Source organism: Pogona vitticeps, chromosome 3 (genome assembly GCF_051106095.1).
Source record: "Pogona vitticeps strain Pit_001003342236 chromosome 3, PviZW2.1, whole genome shotgun sequence".
NCBI classification, from domain to species: Eukaryota; Metazoa; Chordata; class Lepidosauria; order Squamata; family Agamidae; genus Pogona; species Pogona vitticeps.
In genome coordinates this window covers 168,009,987-168,034,533 of record NC_135785.1, presented here as the reverse complement: position 1 = coordinate 168,034,533, position 24,547 = coordinate 168,009,987, and the positions used below count along the sequence as shown (strand labels likewise).

Here is a 24,547-nt window from a genome sequence, read left to right as displayed (position 1 = left end):
TTTCCAAAGGCAGCCCCATGTAGAGCGTGTTACAGTAATCCAGCCAGGTTGTAACTAGGGCGTGTTACATCTCAAGAAAAGGGCATAGCTGGCACACTAGTTTTAACTGTGCAAAAGCACTCCTGGTCACTGCTGAAACCTGGGCATTGAGGCTCAGAGATTAATCCAGGAACACCCCCAAGCTGTGCCCCTGTGTTTCCAGAGGGAGTGTAACCCCATCCAGCATAGACTGCAGTCCTATTCCTTGATCTGCTTTTAAATGTTGTGGATAATGTCAGGTAATAAAATGTGTTTCTGAACATAAAAAGAATATGTTTCCTGCTTTGTAACTCCAAGAAGACCATACATTTCTGGGATTAGATAGAGAGCTTTTGCAAGATGGCTGTATGGTGTTGGACTGAGGTTGCAGGCCTGTAGCCTGTCAGCAGCCTTCAGTGGCTGCAAGATTATAAGGAAGTACTCGTGTACTGGTAGAGAGGAGCACTGGGTACAAAGAGGCACTTCTCATGTCCAAGGAATATCTTTACAGGGCAGGTTGAATAGAGGGGAGGAGGAAGTCCAGGATGGAATAAAGTTGAGATGCTTCATTCCTGTTGGCAAGATGGCTGGCTGAAGAAGGGGTGTTGGCAATGAATTGTGAAACAAGAAAAATATCTGCAAAAAGGCAGAGGAGAGGGGTTCATAAGAGGTCAAGAGCTAAGACAAGCAGCCTCGTAGCAATTAAGGGTGGAAATGGCTGCTTGCTATACTAGGGAGGGAGAAAAGAGTGCTCAGGAGACAAAACAACAGTATAACACTTCAAGATATCTGGCTGTCAAAGGTGAAGGTCATGAGTATGGCCCCTCAGTTCCACCTACAGAAACAGAATAGACTGCAATATGTTCTTACTTGGACGGTGGTGGTGGGACTGCTTCCTTCTTTGCACTTGAGAGCAGCAGGCTGGCTGAGGGATGAACGGCCGGCGGCCTGGAACTCACATCTTTGTCTTCCAGCGCAGAAGAAAAGTCCAGAGGCTGCTGCCACCACCCCATCCAAAACACCCAAGACCTGCCATCTCTGCTTCCTTTTATCTCATGATAAGGGCTTCTCCTGCAAAGCAAACTTGAGGCTTAAGCAGGACTTTAGCCCCTAAGAATGCAATCCTGAGGGGAGCATAGCACTGAGGCAAACTGTCGTGTCACACTGAGGGGCAAGAGGAATTGCGCGCTACTATACAACAGGAAGTGGACAGCTTTATAGGTTTAACAACCATAGTGTAGGCAGCCAAATGGGCACAGGAGGTCTGTGTTTTATATGTTGATTTTGACTACCTAGCCAACTCATTGATTGTTAAGCTTCTAGTTACCATTTATTTGTTTTATAATTGTCATTTGTCAGTTTGCCAGCAGGTACGGTCTTGTTGCTGTTTGATTTAACTGGTGTATAATTACTGAATGACTGTGTTACCAGCATATTATTAAAGCCAAATTAAAACATCTCTCCCACCTCATCCCAGCCTCATTATTAATGCTTCACACTCTCTTGATTGATGAAATGGGGGAGGGGAATCTTGGCACAAAATTCAGCACTGAAAACAATTTGTATCTATAGTAAGGTCTTCAGGACTCTCCCCCACACACCCATTTTTGTGAAAGACCTAAGTACATAGTAGATAGATATTCTTGTTTCATTTCTTGCTAATGTAAGAAATGTATGGTGAAATCAATATGACTAATCCATTTCCTGGTACTTTCTTTTCTTTTTTTCTTTTCTTTTTTTAAAGAGGTTGCTTTGTAGCAAACCTACATTTTCCAGGAGTTTTTTCTCTTCTTTTTTTCATGAAAACTACTGGGAATAGTCAAGAAGAATACCCAATCAGGAGGAAACTGTGGTCAGATAAACTGCCATGAAAAAGAGCAAAATCAATTTTACAGTCAGGAAATATCTGTTGTAGGAGGAGTTCTGATTCCTCCACTCAATACTATTTCATACTTTAGGCAGTGAAAATAAGGGTTTGCAGGGCAGTGAGGGTCCTCCATCCATCTGATGAGTACATATACTCATAGATGCAGAAACGAATACACACCTGACTATAAATACCTTGTTATTATATACAGTATACTCAGAGATATACATTTAAAACCATACATTAACTAAATGTTACATGAACTATAAGCAGAGTGTTTAAACTTCTGTCTTGCTTAGAAACATGGGCTAATGCTGAACCTATGGCTCTTAAACAAGAATAACTACTCTGGAAACACATTATTGGAGAAAAGTAGAACACATATCTTTATTGCTTCAAGAAATCAGTTTAGGGATGATACAGCAGAAAGAGTCCCGAAGCCCATTTCTGTGTGTGCAAGATTGCTCAGCTACTATGGAAAACAATTAAATGACCCACATAAATATTAAGAGGAATGTACAGTACTGTATATTCCTTCTAATTAGCCTATTTTCCCTCCAACAACAGGACTTCCACAGAGATGCATGCTTCATCCATTATATTTGCAAATTACTGTAAGTCCTTCCAGTAATCAGCCCGAAACAAACACCAAAGAATGCAGAGTATGTAAATTAGGAAGATCAGTGGTTTAAAAAAAAGGCATAAAAAACCATGTCAGGAACAACTATTTCTAAAAATGGGTTCTATTTATTGTCTAGTTTGATCCCAAGTCTATTTTCCCTAGGTAGGAGGAGGAGGAGGAAAAAGAAAGAAGTAACTTCAGAGAAGGAAGAAAGATAAGATTAGCCTAACACTAACAACTTGGACATACAGATCTAAAAATAGTGGGAGATCAAGCTACATATATGCCTATTGTCTCCCTTCCAGAAATTGATTGATATAACTTGCTACAAATGCTAGTGTTCCAGTTCTAATATCTACTTTCACATAACAATTATTTGTCAGTTATGCAATGAACAGCTTCACCTTTGCTCTCATGTATTCTATCACTGCTGAAGTATAGAAATTGAAAGCTATTTGATCAGGAGTTACAGAACCTGCATTATGATGATGATCTGAATTAACCAAAGTCCAAAAAGAATCCATGAAAAATGTCTATGTTGTGTTACCATTCTTTTAATTATCTGATTTTTAGGATTTTAATTTAGCTACAATTAATTCTGTATCTGTCAGATATACTTTGATTTGGATTCCTGCATTGAGCAAAAGGGTGGAATTCCCCCGGAACTTAAAATCATCAAGTAGGGGGCTGAGATACTCCTAGGTATCAACTCATTTCTCCTCCTCCTTGGGGAATGGGTCACCTTTTATGCCACTTCACCATAGCTCTCTACCTCTTCACTTGAGCCCTCCAAGTACACTTCAAGTGCTTTCCCTGTCTCTTCATCTGATCTCCCTGGAGACCCCCTTCTCTGGGCCTTGCTTCCTTCACCTGCCCTCTCCTGCTTGGGTTTCCAGTGGGCAGCCAGACCTCTCAGATGACTTGGCTGCTGGTAGCTTTTGGTATGAAGAACCAGTCCTTCCAGGGGTACATTGGTGTTGGATTGGCCCATTCCCAGATACCACCCCCTGCAATGTTCCAGATGGCTTTGCTAGGCTTGCAGCTTGCCACATGTGAAGTGTGGAGGTCAGCCCAGATGTGACTTTGCTAATGTCCTTACAGTAGGGCAGGGGTGGGCAATTAGTTTCTATAGGCGGCCACATGAAAAATTAGAACTGTGTTTGGGGGTGGGTAGTAATCGGCCCCTATTGAGTGAGGCCCTGCAGGGAACAAACTACAAGGCTGACATAGTTAACTCTCTAAACTTTTTAGAGAGTTAACTATGTGATTGTTGTAATTCATTCACCGCAGGGGGAGGAAGAAAAAAAACCGACACTGAGCTAACTCACCTGTCCTCCATTTCCCCGTGGCCTTCCTCTCCGACTGTCTTCTATCCCGCGCAGGCGACGTGATGCGTCATCACGTTGCCTGCACAAGGATCGCTTCCGGCCTCTTGAGCCGCAGGCTCTGCAGCCTGCGGCTCAAGAGTAACAGTCAAAACCCGTGAGATCCCAGCATCAGATGGGAGCGATGACCGGTGGGCCAGACAGTAACATCTCTTGGGCCGTACGTGGCCCGCGGGCCGTATTTTGCCAAGGTCTGCAGTAGGGTATAGTAATATAATACTCAGGTCCCCGTCCCACTGTTCTACACCAATTTGTAAGGATTATATTCTAAGTAAAGACTCCCCTTGCTGGGTATCCTGTACTGTATTTCAATAATTAGATGTAAAGCGTTGGTTCCTATTTCCCCTTTATCCCTTACGGCAGTTGCTTTAGGCTAGAATTAATAATAAACATTCCAGTAACTAAAGCAAAAAGATGCTAACATTATTTGACATTATGATTAAATAATTATAATAACATATGATTAAATAATACACAGCACTTCTCAAGCTATTGGCCCTCGGTCAACTTCTTCATGTTTTAATCAACTTCTTCTGCCTTCTTGACAGCCTGTCCCCACCTGCTTTTGCCTCTGTGGAATTTGGCATTAAATATGCTCCAGGCAGAACCAGAAGCTTCCAAACGTTCATTTTATGAATGGGCAGAACTTCCAGACTTCCGCATGAGGATGTTGCATAACCAGGAGTGGGGTACCTCATCCCAAAACTTTGGGGTGATATACTGTACATCCTATCTTAGTCTACAAGTTGCTCCTGCATTCTCACACAGTTTTCAGTCAAAGGGCAGCCAGAGGACAATGACAGAATGTACAATCCAACCAACCAAAAGCTCACATAAAGCAGATTCCGCCCCCCCCCGCCTCCATCATTATAGCAAGCTTCTTGTTTACCATAAGTTCTAAAATGGCAGTTTAACTGCTGCTTGGCAGCCTGTCAACCTGACATTTAAAGGCTATAATTTGCTGACCTTCTCTGGTCCACATCTCCTGGAAAAGATACTGTTAACCCTTTTCCTTGTTTATGTTTCAAGTTTTACCTCAGATAATAATGGCTACTTTGCAGATTCCCCTTAGGCACAAATATCATTAATGCATGTTATGGAGAAATAATACAGTACATGTTTAATACAGTATACAGACTGGTGCGCAGAGGATTTTTGGTGTGTTGAAAGTCTTTGGAAGGAGTTGCTTAGTCTATAGTCCAGTGCATGAATACTTGGAAGCAAATCCCATTGGGGCTTAATTTTGAGCAGACACTTATATGAGTGTGCTGTTAATATGAGTTTTTAACTTACGTTTTACTACATTACAAAAAAAATTTGAAAAATGGATTGTACCAGGACATGTTGAGTCGTAATCTTGTAGACATGTGCTGAAATTGGTATACTATTCCATAACCTAATGCCAGCTCACATTTTCATAAATATTTGAGATCTTGTTGTATGAACTGAACCATGAGTAGATGAAGAAAGGGAAATAAGAAAATGATGGCATTAAAGAGCCAGCACTTGTTTGCCTGCCTCTGAAACAGTCTACCCTGTTATTTACCAGATGCCAGGTAGTGATCTTTCAGCAACTAAAGTGTTTTATATCCTGTCATAAACCATTCCATAGTCCTATTAGTCTTAGAAAAATGAGTGTGTAAAGTTGGCAAGGTGATACTTTTTATTAGGAGAGCTCTGCTGTTCAATGCAAGCACTCACATTTTCATCCAGGCAAATAAAATAATACAACATAAAATGCAATGTATTCTTATTTTTCACTCTTCCTTTTAATTGGCAGAAACCGTCTAGTTATCCATTTTACGACAAGTATTTTTTTTAGAAAAAGAAATATATAAGAAGTCTAGCATTTGATTATGAAAAGCAATACGTCTATAATAAGTGTTGTATGTAACACAAAGCTGGATTAGTGTAGTAGAAGGTTTGGAAGCAGAATTTTCAGCGGGTCAGGTACCTAACGCACAATTTACCTGAGGTTTTGATGTTTTATTGAACAGGCTTATGAAATGAAAGAGGGGACAGATATGTGCATGATCAAAAGTAGACAACTAAAGATATACAAAACTAGAGGATAGAGTCTGACACTAAAAACATAATCTTTAAATATTTTATTAACACCAAGCTTCACAGGAAAATGCATAATTTTGATGGAGGGCTCCTTTTCTCTGATTTCCCCCCCTCAATCTTTCTGTAGAGTTTTTTCTTCCCATATAGTTGGCCTGTAGCACTGAACAGTGGAGGTTGTGACCAAAAGTTAAACTTGAAGCTCATAATGCTGACAGTAAAGTCCTGTGCTGCTGGAGGCATTCAAGAGAAAATTAGACAACGATCTGTCAGATATACTTTGATTTGGATTCCTGCATTGGGCAGAGGGTTGGGCTTGATAGGCCACTTCCAAGTCTATTACAGTGGGGTCTCGACTTACAAACTTAATCCGTATTGGAAGGCAGTTTGTAAGTCGAAAAGTTTGTAAGTCGAATCAGCATTTCCCATAGGAATGCACTGAAAACCAATTAATCTGTTCCGGCTGTTTTTGGTTCTTAGGTTGAGGGGCATTTCCCATAGGAACTAAGGCAAAGCCGGTTAATCCGTTCCTACCACTAGGGGCAGAATTTCTTTCTTTTTTCCTTTTAATCTAAGATGACTTAGGTTTTAAAAAAAGGAAAGAAATGAGGGAGAGAAGGAGGGAACAGACACCTTTTCAACAGAACACCCTGAAAAGCACATTTTCAGCCAAGACAAGTACCTTCTGGAAAAAACCAAGCACCTTTCAGACAACAGATCACCTTGAAAAGCACCTTTTAAATCAAGACAAGCCAATACAAGTACCTTCTGGGGAAAGGGAGGGCAGCAAAGGAGGGAGGGAACACCTTTTAAAAATCCAAAAATCAAAAATTAAAAAAGCGCGAAAAAATAAAAATACAGTCCGTACCGCGCTGTACCAGGCAATACCAGCAGTACCAGGCAGTACCAGGCAGTCTGAAGACTGTCTCCAAATCCACTCTCAAAATGCTGGGAAGAGCGAGGAAGTAGATAAGCACCCTCTTCACTGGCCAACGGTTAACTGAAAGTTCAAACTTCATGCTTTCCCCACCTCAAACACGTTTTTTTTGGTTTGTAACTCGAATCTAAGTGTGCAAGTCGAGTCAATATTTTTCTCTCAGAGTGGTTTGTAAGTCGAAATGTTTGTAACTCGAGCCGTTTGTAAGTCGAGGGTTGACTGTACCTGTATTATATAATTCTATGATTTGCTGTGGGGTTTCATAATACTTACTTAATCTATAACAAAGGAAACTTGTTCAAGGGTGATGATCACATTTATGGGGGACTGTTTATCCCCAGTGACACCTTATGGTCTGAGCGGGGGGGGGGGACATGACTGCAGCCTATGTGTACTCTGCAACAATAAATTAAGTTATGCAACTGGCCAGTTGAGAAATATGTACCTAATTATTTACTCACATACAAAATACTCTGATCTGCATGATCTAACTTATTTTATATAATGTTATCCTGATTATTTTTCTATTTTGCATATTTTATTTTGCTTCTTCTAGTCACAGGAAAGGCAAAGGATTCTGAATGATAACGAAACCTCTGTTCCTAAACACAGAATACAGAATCTGCTGCTCTAACTCCTGAGATTTTTAACTGACTTTACCCATATATAGTACAGTATTGTCAAACATACCTTTGCAAATAGATAACAGACACCTTTGTGTGAAGTCATAATGGCTGGAAATTTTTATTTTAAAATCAACCTTGAAATTAGTCACATAAATAATCTCCACGTCCAGTATTTACTTTCTGTGGCTATTCTGCATTCTTGCAGAGTGTTAATTCCTATTTAACTGTGCCTTCCACATTTCGGAATTTATGTGAACTGATCCTGAATGTGGGGGGAGGAATCAGGAATCAGGAATCACTCTCTTCTCCTCCGACATGACTGGAACCCTGTTCCTCTTCAAAGTTCCTTGTTTGATTCCCGCAGACAAACAAGCTAAGAGTTATGTTTCCAAGAAAGTCCTTTTAGGGTTGTGGCACCCAGTCTCCTGGAGAAGTATGCCCAGCTTTCTGACTGACTGCTTTTATGCAGGTAATAAGGATGATGTTATTTAATCAGGTTTATGTATATTTCTCTTTTTGTTAAATTTTTTGCTTTAAACGTTTCAGTTGTTCAAAAGCTTCTGCAACTTACTGCAATTTTAGATTCTGTTTTGTGTTAAACTGGTGTTTTTAAATTGCCTCAATGCTGTACTTTTGGTAGAAAAAGCAGGGAATGAATCAAATGAAAATAGAAATTTTAAGATGTGTATTATAATTTATGTAATAAAACATTATTAGTTAGACTTGTTGGTTTGCACATTTATATATTATAGTTTGTATCTCATCACAGTGAATTGCCCACAATTAATGATGCATTAGTTGCATTATGAGCCATTTGCCTGGTTATGCAACAAGCACACATCTGATAAAGCGACTGATGTTTTGTTAGTTAGTGACAATTTACCATGGTGAGCTAAACAATGTAACTTACCTACACATAAATCACCAATGGGGTTCTGGCCACTGTATCTTTCTAATTGCATTGTGATTGGTATAATCAGAATACATGATATCTTTTGTTGTTGTTGTTGTTGTTGTTGCAGAACTCCTCTCAGCTTCCTTATGGAAAAGCACTCTATGCTTACGAAGGGAAAGAACCAGGTGACCTTAAGTTTAACAAAGGAGACATTATTATACTGCGTCGAAAAGTAGATGAGAATTGGTATCATGGAGAACTGAATGGAAACCATGGCTTTTTCCCAGCAAGCTACATCCAGTGTATCAAGCCCCTTCCACCAGCTCCGCCTCAAGGCAAAGCACTTTATGACTTTGAAATAAAGGACAAGGATCAAGACAAGGACTGTTTGACCTTCACTAAGGTAAATTTAAACATCAATTCCTAATTAGCAAATTGAAACCACTCCAGAAAGCACAACAATGAAGAATTACATTTTTCCAGGATATGGTTTGATATTGATTTAATCATATCATGATGCATTCATTCATGAAAATCACCATATGCGATTAAAGATTGGTCAGCATTTTGAATTCCTCTGAGGTCCAACTATTGGGAAGTGGGAAGAAAACAAATGCGAAACAAACATCTGGAGACTACAGCTACAGAGGTGTAACTAGCAATCATGGCAGCCAGGCAAGCAGCACAAATTGTGCCCCCAACCCATCATCGTAATTCATTATGTGAAAATAATATGAGCAATATTTATAGCACTGAACACCTTGCTAGCATCTCCCCTCCTTCACAGGGGGTCAGCAGCACTTTCTGAGCTCCAAATTGGTATGCACACATTGTGCACCTCCAACTTTCCACAGACCATCTCTAAACATCCATCCTGAAGTTGGTTCCTGTCACCTCATACAACCTGTCATACAGCCTCAGTTTTATCTCTGCCAGCTCTCGAGAAAACCATGGGGCTAGTTTGACACTCTTCCACAGGAAGGACTGCTTAGAAGCTATTGTGCCTACAGTCATTCTTTGTTCCACAGCTGAATCATGACTTCCACAGGATTGCCCACTGAGGCAAAAAGAAACTCCCAAACAGTTGTCAGGCAACCATGCATATCACTCAGCATCCTAGGGCAGACAATCTGAATCAGCACCCCACTAACACAGATGTCCCATAATCCCCTGAATCTCTACCCTACTGATACTGATCCATCTTTGACAACAGAACTGTACAGAATTCTTTCAAAACCAGACCATTGTTATCCTGGCCAGTAAAAACAAACAAACAAAAACAGGCCCGGAGTGTGCCCCACAACATGATGAAGGCCATTTGAGACAGCCCCATAGTTGTCATGAAGAAAAAGAAATCCTGAGCCACATGGTGATCTTAGCATAAGTGTTGAATTCCCCTAGCACAGCAAGCTGAGGGGACCTCAACATCGCTTCCAGGGTTAGCTTGCCTTAGAGCATGGTTACACTATGAAAATGAATCAGGGTTTTTTTTTGAAATTGGGTTAAAATCATGTGGTAGTTACATGGTATTTGGATCTGTGTGTATGTCCTCAATCCATATTTATGGTGTATTGTATATTGCTTGAGGGGAGGCTACATGGGCTTTTAAAATCATTGCAATTGGGGCTTTGACCTCCACCCACCCACCCACCTGCTCACTCTTCTGCTGGCCACTTGTCATTGCTGGTATGGTGAGGGAGAAGGAGAGTCTGCTGGCAAAGCTGCCTGTCCCTTTCGAAAGCTTGCATACTTCCGTTCCTTTAAGAAGGCTTCAGCTGTTCCCTGGGAGGCAGAGAGAAATAGCATTTAGGAAGAGAGGCATGGAGGGGGATAAAAAGAAAGGTGTTAGGGACTGGAAGGAGAAAAAAAAAAGGCAGTTCATGGCTCCTGAAAATGTTCTAGCCTTTTTTGGCTCCAAAGAACACCAACTCAGGATGGACTGTGGGTGTTCGCAAAGAGGCAAGAAGACACTTGATCTGACCCAAACCACTGTCAAACCATAAGTCTTCTTTATACCATGGATCCTGTGGCATTTAGCTTCACAGTGGTGCAAAAACACTTATCCACAGCATGGATCCTCATAAATCTATATGATTTTTCATGTAGAATCATCCCTAAATCACTGTCCAATCTATGGGCAGAGATGGTGCCTGTGAGTGGACAGTGTTTTGGGGATGATCCTACATAAAACTCATGTGGTTCCATAAGAATCTGTGCCTCAGATCCATGTTTTTGTCCTATTGCAAAGACAGCTCTTTGCTCCTCACTTAAGCTATGCATCCCACTCGTGCCTCTGACCCTGCACCTCAGGCTTTTCCATTTGCCTGCCTCACACTTTGCTAAATCATAAGGCCTTCTCATATGCCAGAACTAACAAATTGATTTCCCGAAGAGTTAGATTAAATGATCCTCTTGCCACCCAGTAAAATACCTTGATTTCTGACCAAAAAACATGCATCCAGGGGGCAGGGGTGGGAATTCTATATGCATCATGTTGTCATCTTTTAAAACATTGATTTAAAATGTGCTAAACCAGGGTTGAATACAGTTTTTCCCCCTTAATGTAACCATGTTCTTATTTGACTATTTTGTCATAAACAACATATGAGATGCTGATATTGCTTTCCTGAGTGTATATCTGGTACCATTTTTAAGCACAAGATTCCCGCCCCACCAGCGTTATAACTGGCTTCTCATTCATCTTTGATCATATTACTGTCTCTGTTTATGTTTCTTTTTTTAACCAGTAGTTGCTCTATTTTGCCTCAGGACTTTGATTGTTTCTCTGCCGCATTTTTATTCTTCAGGTTTTTTTTCCCTGCCACCTAGGAACCGTGTCTTTGTCTCTTGTCTTCTCTGACAGCAGATAATCTATTTCTCATTCTGGAGCTTCACTCTGTCTTTATTTCATCAGGCTTTCCTATGCTAATTGCAGCTGTCACACCACTGATGGAGATCTTCTGTTCAGATGGATTTCATATCCCCCACGCTGCTAAAGTCAGTCAGCTCAGCTCCTCCATGAATGGCCTGAACCACCTCTTGTCATTGGTCTGATTTCCCAGTCGAAGAAGTTTTCAAATTTTTCACTTCAGCTTAATTTGAGAAAGAGATTGAGCCTTCCAGAAACCATGAGCTGGATTGCAGTCTCATTTCCATTTATGACTTCCTGGTGAGGTCCATAGGGTTGCAAGTGTCAAGTCCAATATAATGATAACAGAATGGGAGCTGCTTTGCCTTACATTAAATGACCATCTGATTCACTTGCAATGCTACATTGTGGCTCAGATTCCCTGAAAGTGGATGCATTAATAAATATATCACAGAAATCAATTTTACACATTTCCTGGTAATGGTGATTATGGTGAAATAATGTTTCTCATTGCAGCTATTTCTTCCATGGTGGAAGCCAGGTCCAAAACCTTTGAATCTTCCTCGCAACCACAATATTTCTGATCAAGCAGTTGCAGTTCTTCCTCCATATTCTTATTTACCATGTCTCTTTGTAGCCATTGGAGATTTCTTCCAGTAATTAAGCTAATGGCAATCAATTTTCTCTTGAGTTCAGAATCCAGCTATCACAAAAAAATCTGTTTTAAATAGTTCTGGGCCCTCTAGACTCAGTGTCTCTGAGTGTGTATAGAATCCCCTTCTCCAGAATTTTGTTGTTATTTTAAGGGGGGATTTGTATATGGCCCGGGACATAATAGCAAGCAGTTACTCCATTATTTATTTATTTGTGTACTCTGCTCTTCAGCTGGCAATATTTCCAATGCAGCTGGTTGAACAGTCTTTTAAAGAGCAAAACTAGCGTTCTGTCCAAGCTTACACGTTGCAAACATGGCATAAAAAGTAGAAGAGGATGGAAAGAGAGGAGAAATGGGGCAACAGTGCTTACATTTTTATGACTAGCTAGAATGAAAACTGTTTTGAGAAAGGAAGCTCTAATGGGAGCTAGCCACTCAGCAAGGTTGATGAAGTGCCGGTATTTCCCTTCCCAGTTGCAGTCTGAAAGAATGTCTGTTGACAGGTGATAGTTGGGGAAAAGAAAGATCCAAAAGTGGTTGGTTAATTGTAGTTTGCTGGGTGACCCTGGACCTGTTATTGTCTGTTAATCTAAGGTATTTCACAGGGACATTAGTAGTTGATGAAAGACCTCCCGGTTTGTTCGCTTACATACATATAAAGAAAAAAGCAGAGCAGTTACATGTAGAGGAACAAGACTTGTGTACATTTCAGCTTGTTAAGCCAAGATAGGTTTCTTCAGTGTGGCTATGTTTTCCCATGAAAAGACATTTCCTAACTTGTCCTGAGCCCTTTAAGCATATTTGTATTCAACAAAATGTATGTCCGAAGCAGAGATAGGAAGAGCTAACTTTTTGGACTTTAATTCACAGGCTACTCATCCTGCCTGGGATATTCCAGGAAAGGTAAAGCCCCCAATTTTTTAAAAAAAATCTCTCCACATATGCACTTCTAAAATTTCTTTCTCAGTCTCCCTTCAGAGCGTCATTTCATAACCAAAGAAGGGACGTGGTGGCACTGCGGGCTAAACTGCAGAAGCCTGTGCTGCAGGGTCAGAAGACCAGCAGTCGTAAGATCGAATCTACACAACAGAGTGAGCGCCCGTCGCTTGTCCCAGCTCCCGCCAACCTAGCGGTTCGAAAGCATGCAAATGCAAGTAGATAAATAGTGACCACTTCGGTGGGAAGGTAACAGCGTTCCGTGTCTAAGTTGCACTGGCCATGTGACCACAGAAGATTGTCTTCGGACAAAATCGCTGGCTCTATGGCTTGGAAACGGGGATGAGCACCGCCCCCTAGAGTCGAACACGACTGGACAAAAATTGTCAAGGGGAACCTTTACCTTTACCTAGTGCCTATGAGGTATATGGGACCAGTGTTAGAGTGAGGCGATTGCCCTAGAATTAATTGTATTTTTATATATGTTATCTTGATGTGTTTTAATCTATGTAAGCTGCCCCGAGTAGACGTTGTCTAGAGGGGCGGGGTAAAAATCAAATCGAATGAATGAATGAATGAATGAATGAATGAATGAATGAATGAATTCCCACATAGCCAAAATCAAATTCATTTTTAACTATAAGTCATGTGACAACTAGCATTAGATCCTTAGTAATTTATCCTGAGAGGAGTCTTTCTTTTTCTTTTATGGTTATAAATGGCTTTGCATTGTTATTATCAGCTGGCAAATAATGATGATAGTGATAACAGAACAGTATGTGCCATGATGCTGTTCTGCCATCATTGAAATCTCTCCATTACTCAGTTTGGCTATGCTTTCTCAGTTTAAAAAAAATGCCACAAACAACATTACTAAATGCCATTCCATGTGGTGTAGCTGTGTTGGTGCCATAATGTCTTACCTTTTTTATCCAACAAAGAATCTCATTTGCCCCCTTCCACCCTGTAAAAGGAAAGAATCAATCTTGATGGAAAAGATTGATCTTCAGCATAGCTTCTGGCAGCACTTGTAAAATGGAACTGTTCATCTTAACAATACTATTGAAGAGACTGTCAGAAAGTGACTAATTTTGAGACATTTTGGCTACAAGACACAAAAAGAAGCCCATAAGATGTCACTGCAAACAATGGAAGGCATCTTTTTAAATAATGATTTTCAAGTTCTGCTGTATGGAAATCAATGTACTATATGTGCAGAATAGCAGATAATGAAGAAAACTGAAGAACTGATATGTACTCTAAGAACATATGAACATACAGATTTATTTTATCATACGCTGACTTCGATAGCAAGAAATCCCTTCCAAGGCAGCATAAAATGGCTAAATCTGGATAAATTATGCCAGCATAGAGAAAATGATGTCACTGGTAGCAGCAGATTGCTGCTAATTAAGGAGTGGCCAGACTGATTTCTGGGGGCAAGTAAATTCAGTCACATATCCCCAGTCTTGACTCACCTTCACTGGATTCCAGGTAGTTTCCGTGCTCAGTTCAAGGTTTTGGTTATGACCTGTAAAGCCCTAAACAGTTTAGGGCCTTAATACTTGTTGGATGTACCTTGTTGAAGAGACGAAGTTGAAGCAATGAAGAATCAAAGTGCAGACTCCTTAATAGCTATTTTCCACTGTTGCCAATGTCATTTCCACTACACCAACATAAGTTACACAAGAGATTTTGTCCATTGAAACAAGAAGAGTGCTGCTGGATCATACCAAACTTCCATCAAGTCTGGTATTCCCTACTGATGAACCAAATGCTTCCCAGAAGACAACAGGTAGAGCTTGAAGCACAGTGTTCACTGTTCTCAGGAATGGATACTGTAAAGTAGATGGTTTTTGAGGTTCACAATCATTGCCAGATTCACACACCCCCATTGTCAGGATCCACTATAGTTATTTTGTTGTGAAACTGCTTCCATCAGTAGAACCAGGAGGGAGGAAATTATTCTTCTACCTGAAGCTGCAGATCCATTCCCTCCAAGCGTGCTCTGGATAGCTGGGAAAACCTTCCAAACAGGTTTTTGAGCAATGTGGAAAGTTGTGCGAGAGAGGAACATAAAATCCTGCTGTGCTGATGCCTTGATGCTAGTGTGATGTTGATTTAAATCTCATGGATTAGCCTAATAACCTTTAAAGTAAATGAGAACAAAAAAAAAAAGCCAATCATGACTTATCTTTATAAGATCCATTCCACACATCCGTCACAACTTTGACTCCTTAGTTAACCCAGTTGACCAGACTGAGATATCCAGTGCACTGTTTAGTTAGGGTTTATTGGATCAGTTTCAGTTGGTAAAGCCTGAGGATATAGACAAGGTACTTGCACACTGCAAAGTCACTACCTCTTTTTTAGATCCTTGCCCATCTTGGCTAATAAAATTGGCTAAGAATACAATGGTAAAATGGGCCACCTATGTCATCAATTCATCCTTTCATGAAGGCCGTGTGCCCTCTTGTTTAAAAGAAACTATAATAAGACCCATTCCTAAGAAATCTAATCTGGCAACAGATGATCAGACCTGTAATGCTCTATGTGTCGGGCTATCCTTGAAAACAGTAGAGACACTTCAGCAGGTTCAAAATGCGGTGGCCAGACTGATTTCTGGAGCAAGTAAATTCAGTCACATATCCCCAGTCTCTACTCGCCTTCATTGGATTCTAGGTAGTTTCCATGCTCAGCTCAAGGTTCTGGTTCTGACCTGCAAAGTCCTAAACAGTTTAGGGCCTTAATATTTGTTGAAATGTCTCTCTCAGAAATAAGCACCTTGTTGCACTTCACTAAAAGTGGACACACCAAGGAAAAATAAAAAGGCAACAACAAAGAATTCAGCTTTTTCAGTGCTGGCCCGCTACTCTTTGGAATAAACTTCCAACTGAGATATCCTTCCCTCCTGATATCCTTTCATCTTGATATTCAGGAAACTAGTGAAAAGAAAATTATATAGAACTGCCTTCAATAACCTATCCCCTGGATGCTAATTACATCTTTTCTTTTTCTTTTTCTTTTTGTCTGAATTTTAGACCTTTAGAATTTTAGAACTGTCATATTTATTGTATTGCTATGTGGGGTTGTATGGGGTTCTACATTTTAATTTGTAAACTGCCCAGAATAGTGTTTCCCCTAAAGGTGTGGCATATAAATCAAGGGAGGGAGGGAAGGAAAGAAGACTTTAGCCACTCAGCTTGGAAGCTTACTAGATTTCATATCCTTATTCCCTCTGCTACTCTACTATGTCCTTCCTTATATGTTGTTGGGAAGGGAAGGAAGGGAATGAGACGGACGGACGGACGGACGGACGGACGGACGGACGGACGGATGGATGGATGGATAGATAGATAGATAGATAGATAGATAGATAGATAGATAGATAGATAGATAGATAGATAGATAGATAGATAGATAGATAGATAGATAGATAGATAGATAGATAGATAGATAGATAGATAGATAGATAGATAGATAGATGTTGAGAGTTGAATTCCCCACTGTGCCTTCATGGCAGGGGCCGGACTCGATGGTCCATAGGGTTCCTTCCAGCTCTGCAATTCTAAGATTATTATATTATAAGCTGACTCTAGGTTGCTAGGGATCTGATCATGGTCCAAGTTGAGTGTATGCCACAATTCCACAGTAAACACAGAAATGTGGTATTGGGGAAAGATTCCAGCTTCCTGTAAACTTTCTGCTTATTTTAAATATTTGTAATGTTGGGAACTGCCTGCAAAGATATATTTGAAAGTTTATAGGCATTGCTTGCTACTGTCTCAGAAGGAACAAGAGAGGATGAGGCAAAATCAGAGAGTGAGAAGAGTTTATGTTGCTATACACAGATGATTTGTAGAAAGTAAAAAATGGTAACATTTCAAAATAGAAGGAAATAAGAAAGATTAGGTTACAATTGTGAATGCATAATCATTTGGGAATAAGTCCCTTTGATCTCAGTGAGACTGACTTCTGAGTAAACATGTTTGGGGTTGCACTGTTACAGTGGGATTCTTCGTGTAGAATCTGCTAGAAAGGAGATTGGTTAAAGAACATTAATCTTGCTCTCCTGAGGAGTACTTCACAGTGCTGGTGATGGATTGCCAGATGCAGCATATTCATTTTTGCTATTGTGAGTTACTTGTAAGCACTGAGAACTACGTGTCAGTCATTTGTATGTTATATTATTAGTGCAGAAGTCGAGTGACAAGTTTCCTTACATCTGTGGCCTTACGTATAATGTGACATCTGAATCTGCTCTCAGTAAGAAAAGGACACGGAGTGATTCATAGAATTTCTTTGCATGGTGCACAAAGGGACATTACAGCGCTGGCAATAGCTGTGCTTTTCTCCTGCAAATTGTATATTCCACATGCCAGTGAGTGTCATCCCACTGGCTTCTCCCTCTGCATATATATGCAAATTCCACAGCTGCAGTGAGAGTGGCAATCAGGCAGGTACTGTCATTGGACTCTGGAAATTTTCAGACTGAAAAATGTCTGTTCCTGCTTTCTGCTTAGTTTTTTATTGCATGATTTATTACTATATCTGTCAGAACTAGGCAGGTGAAACAGTAATGGTAGGCAAGTAAGGCCTATAAACTGCCATCATTCTTGTGTCCTAGTAATTAAGGGACAGGAGAAGCTCCCAGAAGGTTATGGACAGAGCAGCAAAGAAAGAGCCAAGCAACTGATCTTGCCAGTTGTTGGGAGATTGTAGCTGCTCTGAGCCTAACCATTACACAGGGCTTGGTACTTTTGAATAGCTGCTTAGGTTCAAGTCCACCTACCCACCCTATTTTGATCCAGATCTTGGAAAAATTACTTTTGAGGTAGCATTTAGCAGCACTCATACTGGCAGGGGGATTCTATGACTTGACATCCAAAATGGTAACTTCCAAGCTGTATTTCTAGCTAGTCTCAACTGCTCCTTATGCAGATGTACTGTTCAAAGCAAAGCTTGTGGAAGTAGTTTAGCATCTGCCTCTTTATTGTCACCCCAAATAATATTTGTTTTTAACATTTGAACTAATTTATTCTAACTTATAGACATCATGTTTAAATTCTCTGGGCTACAGATGGATTTTCCCCCCACAAGAAAAAAAAAAGAGGATTGAAAGATACATATTCTGTGTGGAATGCGACTAATTTGCGTTTTCTAATTCAAACTACTGGGAATTCTTCAAATTCACCACAAATGGCTGCCTGTTACCATTTGAATGCAGTGTGGTCTGGTTTTATAAGTTACCTTTACATCACTTCAGGTGTAATAATAATTATTAATCCCTTTACTTCTGTATTTACAGATCTGTTCTCTTTTCACTGAGGTGGATCACTAACTATTCATTAAATAGCCAACGTTCTTTACTGTACAACTATTCCAGGACTGATATACAGCAGCTGTCCCTAGTCAGCACTGTCCATCAGATGTATTGGAACACAGCCCACATTGTTCCCAGTCCACAAAATCAACGGACGTGCTGCCTCAGGATGAGGGAGGTTGAAGTTCAATACATCTGACACAGGCTGTAAGAATTCACATTCACATGTTTTGGAATCCCTAATTACCATTGCATAACTATTGTATTGTTTTCACATTACTAATTGGAAAAGTAATTGAAAAGTGTAACCTGCTGTGTAACCCTCAGGTGGGAGACCTCTTTGCTGCCTGGAATGATTTCTTATGTTTTGCTTTGTGGGAAGCTTCTGGAATGCATTTGAAGAAACCCATCATTTCCTCGTAAAAACATGAATGTGTAAAACTGTCTATTTTTATGCATTATGTTGTAATTTTTGCCCTTAGGATGAAATTTTGACCGTCATCAGGAGAGTAGATGATAATTGGGCAGAAGGAATGCTGGGAGATAAGATTGGAATATTTCCTATTCTCTATGTGGAGGTAAGCTCAGACTAACCTGTGTTTGGCTACTGAGAGGCAAAACCTAAACATTTCTACTTCTAAAAAACTAGAATACAATCTTTTGTAAATGACAAAAAATTGCAGACTGTAGATTGTCTGCAAATACAGGCTGCATTCTCTGGAAACCCAAAAACACATCCATCTTGGGGGGAGGGGGAAACCTTTCACATAAATATGGCCTTTCCACCACTTTCTCTTTTCCTTTTTATTTCCTCCCACCCCATTGTTCACTCTCATTGATTACATGCTGCGGCACTGTTTCTATTTTTAAAAAAAATTGAGAAAAGCTTGGGTGCTCAGTGGAGAAAGTGGTGGTCCACCCGTCCAGCATTTTCATTTCTTCAGGAAGCCTCTGGGCAGCTTCACATAGGCCCAGAGGCACTCTGGAGAAACCCAAATGCTAGCAGCCCCAGCTGTTGCTTTCCTTGCTGCATCTCTGTCATTTGTAAGGAAAGGGGTCACTCACTGCCTGGTGATACCAGGAGGAGAGCAAGCTCTAGAGTGGAAGGAGAGTTACGTTCTGTGGAGGAGGGTGAGAAAACAAAGAGAAAGAGCACATACAAGGAGGAGGAGAAAGTCTGTGCTGAACATACAGCAAAGAAGTTTGTTTTCCAAAGAAATGCCCATGTTAGTCTGTCTCCGGATGCTGTCAAAAGGCAAAATATTGTACCACTTTAACAGTTTAACAGTCTGAGCATTCAGCCTGGAGGCAGGCGGTGCATCATGGCCTCTTCCAATTTGAAGAGACCCTTGTCCAGCAGGCCAAGGCGAAGAGGCAGTCCCGAAAGGAGCAAAATGAGGGAGCTGGACAGGGACAGATTGGATTTGTCTTCAGTGTGGAAGGGACTGTCACTCTTGAATTGGCCTCCTCAGCCACACTAGTCGCTGTTCCAAGTCCTCCATACAGAGCACATTACCATAGTCTCTCGAGACTGAAGGATGCCTAATCTAAATGAAATCTTAACAGTTCTATTTCAGTGTAATATTTCATTAATCAAAATCCACTTCTTCAAATATAGAAGTGGAAGTACACATCCCTTGTATTTATCTTCATCATGGTGAGGATATAGGTAATAGGCAAAATGACAATGGGTTCTTAGCACAGGAATGTAGTTATCAAACTGTTAATTAGCAGATCCTAGCTGGGGTGGCAAGCTGGGTAACTTAATTGTGGCAGGAATGCTGAGAGTTGTTTATAGAACAGAAATCAGAGTCTGTCAAGGAGAACCACTATTCTTCGTAATGGCCTCGTGAATGCACACAAATGGATTTATCCTGCACCTGCGCGGGACATTTGGAAGATTCTAGAGCTAGGGGGGAAAAGGTCAATTAGTTCCGCCTCCCCCTTGCAGGGTATGTGCTCCGCCTCCTCAACCTTCCTTTCAGTTTCCTCTTTTCCGCTGTTTGAGTAGGACGTTAGGAAACCAGAGCGCTAAGGGAAGTGATTTTAGCCTTGCTAAATCTACCTTTTACATTTTCTCCAATATATTATAAATTATTTTATATTGTTCTTTTTTTCTGACAATAGAAACTCCAGCTTATCCCTTTTTCCCATTCTATCATTCCCCCCTTCCCTCAATGGTTCCCTGCCCCCCGTTTTTCTTTCCCTTTTTTGTTTTATGGCCCCTCGGGGCTTTAAGAAGTGCTCCGTTTGTCTTCGACAAATTCCACTTACAGACGGGCATTATCTTTGTCTGTTTTGTTTGGGAGAAACCCATCTCACCCAGTCGTGCACCGCGTGCAGGAGTTTTTTCCAAGCAGGCTATTAAGCTGTGGCTCCAACGATTGAAATCTTTTCTCTACGAAAAATCTCTCAACTCTGCTATGGAGGCTACAGCCCTCCCTTCCTCCAACCCTCCTCACCAGGAGACTGCTAAATCGACTACTAGCTGTGTTGCCCAGTCTGTTTCCAGCATGACCTCTTTACCTGTGAAATCCAAGAACTCTTAAAAAAACGCCTAATTCGGCTTCCTCCAAGGTTCAGCCATGGTCTTCTGATCCTGCAAATAAGAAAAGGACAAGGAGAAGCCTAAGAGGCAAAAGGACTTAGCCAAGTCGGCTACCGCACCCTTTTCTATACCTCCTATACTGGTGCAGGATTCTTCGAGGAACGATATTGGGCTTTCCGAAAGGGAGGAATGCGCTATACCTCCAGCCCAACAAGCTCATGATATTCTTAGCATGTCTCCAAGTTTGGGCCGATTTGGGGCTGTTGCACCATCCAGCCCGGCCATAGCCCCTTTCAGCCCTCAATCTTCAGGGCGGGCAGATACCAAGACTGAGCCGGAATGGGAGTCTGCTCCATGCACTCCTAAGAAAAGTAAGGAGAAACGCAAACATGTCTGTCCGTACCAGCCTTCCTGGCTTGAGGAGTAATATTACCATCCAGAGGGTTTACCTCCTTATGGTCATCCATACCCTGACCGGTACCATCCCTATCCATACCAGGGATATGGCTACCACGATCAATACAAAGGGTCGGACTACCTGCTACCACCCTGGTACCCTCCCATAGCTCCTCCATGGAAAACGTCATTGCAGTACCAAGGGGATGTCTCCAGTCCTCAAGCTGCACCATCCCGAAATTGACCGATGATACAGAAGCCTTCCGTGCCGCCTAAACAACTTAAACTTCATAGAGGCCGTGCCTCGGTACAGGCTACCACGCTGTATTCCGGTCCTCACGACCATGATACAGAATCTTTCTCTGTATCTACTCAATCGGATGCTGAACCTATCCTATCAGCCCCGGTACCACGACCACCACCGTCGACCTCTCAGTCATCTTGAGGTGCCAACCCATCATCATCTGACAAATCCAAAGCTCCTGATGCTGGTGCCACTGGCAATATATCGCATTCCCCTTTGGAGAACTACACGTCATATATGCAACTTATCTTGCACATGGCGAAGAGGCCAGGAAGCCATCGCATCCACAAGAACTAGTCTTCAGGTCTTGCACAAATTAGGCCTGCAAATAAATTCAGAAAAATCCCACCTAGTACCATCACAACTTGTGAGTTACATAGGAGCACAACTGGATGCCCATCAGTTGAAAGCATTCCTACCACCCAACTGAATAGCAAAAATCCATCAGGCAGTACACTACTTCCGATCTCGCAGTACCGTTACCACTCTCAAAGTTCAGCACTTGCTGGGCCTTATGGCTTCCACAGCATCGGTGGTTCCCTACACCAGGCTCAAACTCTGTTCACTTCAATCCTGGTTCCTGTCACAATTCGATCCCGCAATGGACACCCAGCTAAAAAAGCTCCTGGTACCACCACAGGTGGCAAATCAACTCTCATGGTGGGCCTGCCACCACAACTTGTTGGTTGGCAGACCGTTCTGACCGCCTCCTCTGTCAATCCAGGTGATGACAGATGCCAGCCCCTCAGGTTGGGGAGCCCACTGCCAGGAACGTCAGATACATGGACTGGTCGAAGGGTGAAAGAATGATCCACATAAACCAACTGGAAATGTTTGCCATCATAAAAGTCTTTCAGGCTTTCCTCCCCAGAATTGCGGGGAAATCAGTACAGTGGTGCCTCGCATAACGAGTGCACCGTTTAATGATGAATCCACATACCGATGTGGATTTTGTAATTGCTAATGTGATTGCATACTGATGTTTCTTCGCATAGCACGGGGGAACAGCTGTTCAGCAGTGGCTGGAACACCCAAAATGGCTCCCAGAACACCCAAAATGGCCGCCAAAACATGGGGAAACATCGCAGAACGGTGAGTTTTGGGCCCGTTCCAATGGGTTTTTTTTAATCCGTATAGCGATGTTTCCCCATAGTGAAGGTTAATCTGGAGCCTCGCTATGTGGGGCACCACTGTACAGCTCATGACCGACAATACCACAGTCATGTACTACATAAACAGACAAGGAGGAACCTGATCATGTCCTCTTCTTTACCTCACCATAAAGTTTTGGGAGTGGTGTCACACCCACCGTATTGCCCCTCAGGCCATACATATTTCATCAGCGGAGAACTACTTGGCAGACCGCCTAAGCAGGCTCCCCACGGGGACGCACAAGTGGGCCCTCAATGACACTGTTTTCCAGAACATCTGCCGCAGATGGGATCAGCCAGCAATAGATCTCTTTGCCTCCCATATCAATGCCAAGTGCCCCAGGTACTGCTCAAGGGTGGGCATGGACATGGGGTCTCTTGGGGATGCATTCATGATACTGTGGTCCGGAGAACTCACTTACCTTTTTTCTCCAATGCCAGTGTTGCTCAGGACAATAACCAGGATCATCCAATACCAAACAGACGCGATTCTCATCGCCCCATGGTGGCCACAACAACAGTGGTTCGCCCACCTGAGAGAGATAACACAATGGGGCGGTATATAAGTCCAGTAAATAAATAAATAAATAAATAAATAAGAACTGTTCCACTTACCTCCGATACCATCTCTCCTCTCCCAGAGCAACGGGGCAATTCTCCATCCCAATGTCTGATCCCAAATCTGACGGCGTGGAGGATAGCCCCGAATTCCGTGCAATCTTAAACCAGGCTAGGAAGCCAGCCACTTCTCGCCTGTATCATAATAAATGGAAATCCTTCCTCAAATTCACTGAATCTAAGGGACGTACCCCAGTCCCATCATCTCTCTCGACTCTACTTACTTTTATTATGTATCTCTTTAACCTTGGACTGGCACATTCCACCATTAAGGTGTACATTGCAGCAATAGTGGCTCAACCTCCTGGATCTAGCTCCGCTACACTCTTTTCCCACCCCACGCTCATGAGATTCCTAAAGGGCTTGAAGAATATTTGCCCTCCATCACAGAAATTTGTGCCTCAATGGTCGCTGCAGCTCATTCTTAAGGCGCGTACAAAGCCACCATTCGAACCCCTGGCTACCTGTAATGGAAAGTTACTCTCTCTGAAGGTCGCATTCCTCATGGCAATTACGCCCACCAAGAGAGCTAGTGAGCTAGCTGCTCTCAGATCGGATTCTCCCTATCTCCAGATGCACCCTGAGAAGGTCACCTTGTACCCAGATATGTCCTTTCTGCCCAAGGTGGTGTCGGAATTCCACTCAAACCAACCCATCATACTTCCAACCCTATTTCCACACCGCTTGAGCGTAAGCTCCATACTCTGGATGTGAGAAGAGCCATCGCCTTTTACCTCCACAGAACCAAAACTTTTAGACGTTCTCCACGTCTCTTCTTGTGCTACCATGGCATTAACAGGGGTGCACCTGCCTGTCCACAAACAATATCAAGATGGGTAGTGCAGTCGATACAGTTGGCATACCAACTTGCAGACAAGCCAGTACCAGAGCAGCCAGTACATCGACTGCTCTACATTGCAGCATTCAACTTCACAAATCTGCAAAGCAGCTACTTGGTCCAACCCTATGACATTTACCAAGCACTACCGCCTCGATGTCAGAGCCAAAAATGATGCTGCATTTGGAAGGGCAATCCTGTCATCTCTGCTACCATGATGGCCCTCCATCCGATGAGTCAGCTTGCTAATCACCCATTTGTGTGCATTCACAGAGGCCACTATAAAGAAAGTTAGGTTACCTACCGGTAACCATGTTTCTTCTAGTGCAGCGTTCTCCAACCCCCAGTCCGTGGCCCAGTGCCGGTCCGTGGCATGGGCCAGACTGGGCCACCGAGAGAGACCTCCCACTGCACCCCCGTGCACACTCACCCCATGCTGCCTGTTTGCACCTGCATATGTGCTCTGGCATGCCCACACAAGCGCCGCGCTGCCGT

General features: G+C 42.1%; 1 protein-coding gene across 4 annotated transcripts in view; it reads left to right on the top strand.

Moving 5' to 3' along the window:
• Positions 1-24,547, top strand: part of SH3RF3 (SH3 domain containing ring finger 3) — a 306,866-nt gene that overhangs the window by 204,543 nt on the left and 77,776 nt on the right. For 3 of the 4 annotated variants that reach the window (XM_072994560.2, XM_078391466.1, XM_072994558.2), the window contains exons 2-3: positions 8,542-8,817; positions 18,680-18,775. In XM_072994560.2, coding sequence (XP_072850661.2) covers positions 8,542-8,817; positions 18,680-18,775 — 372 coding nt within the window. The remainder of the gene's footprint in view (positions 1-8,541; positions 8,818-18,679; positions 18,776-24,547) is intronic. The other variant, XM_072994559.2, reaches the window with a different exon arrangement.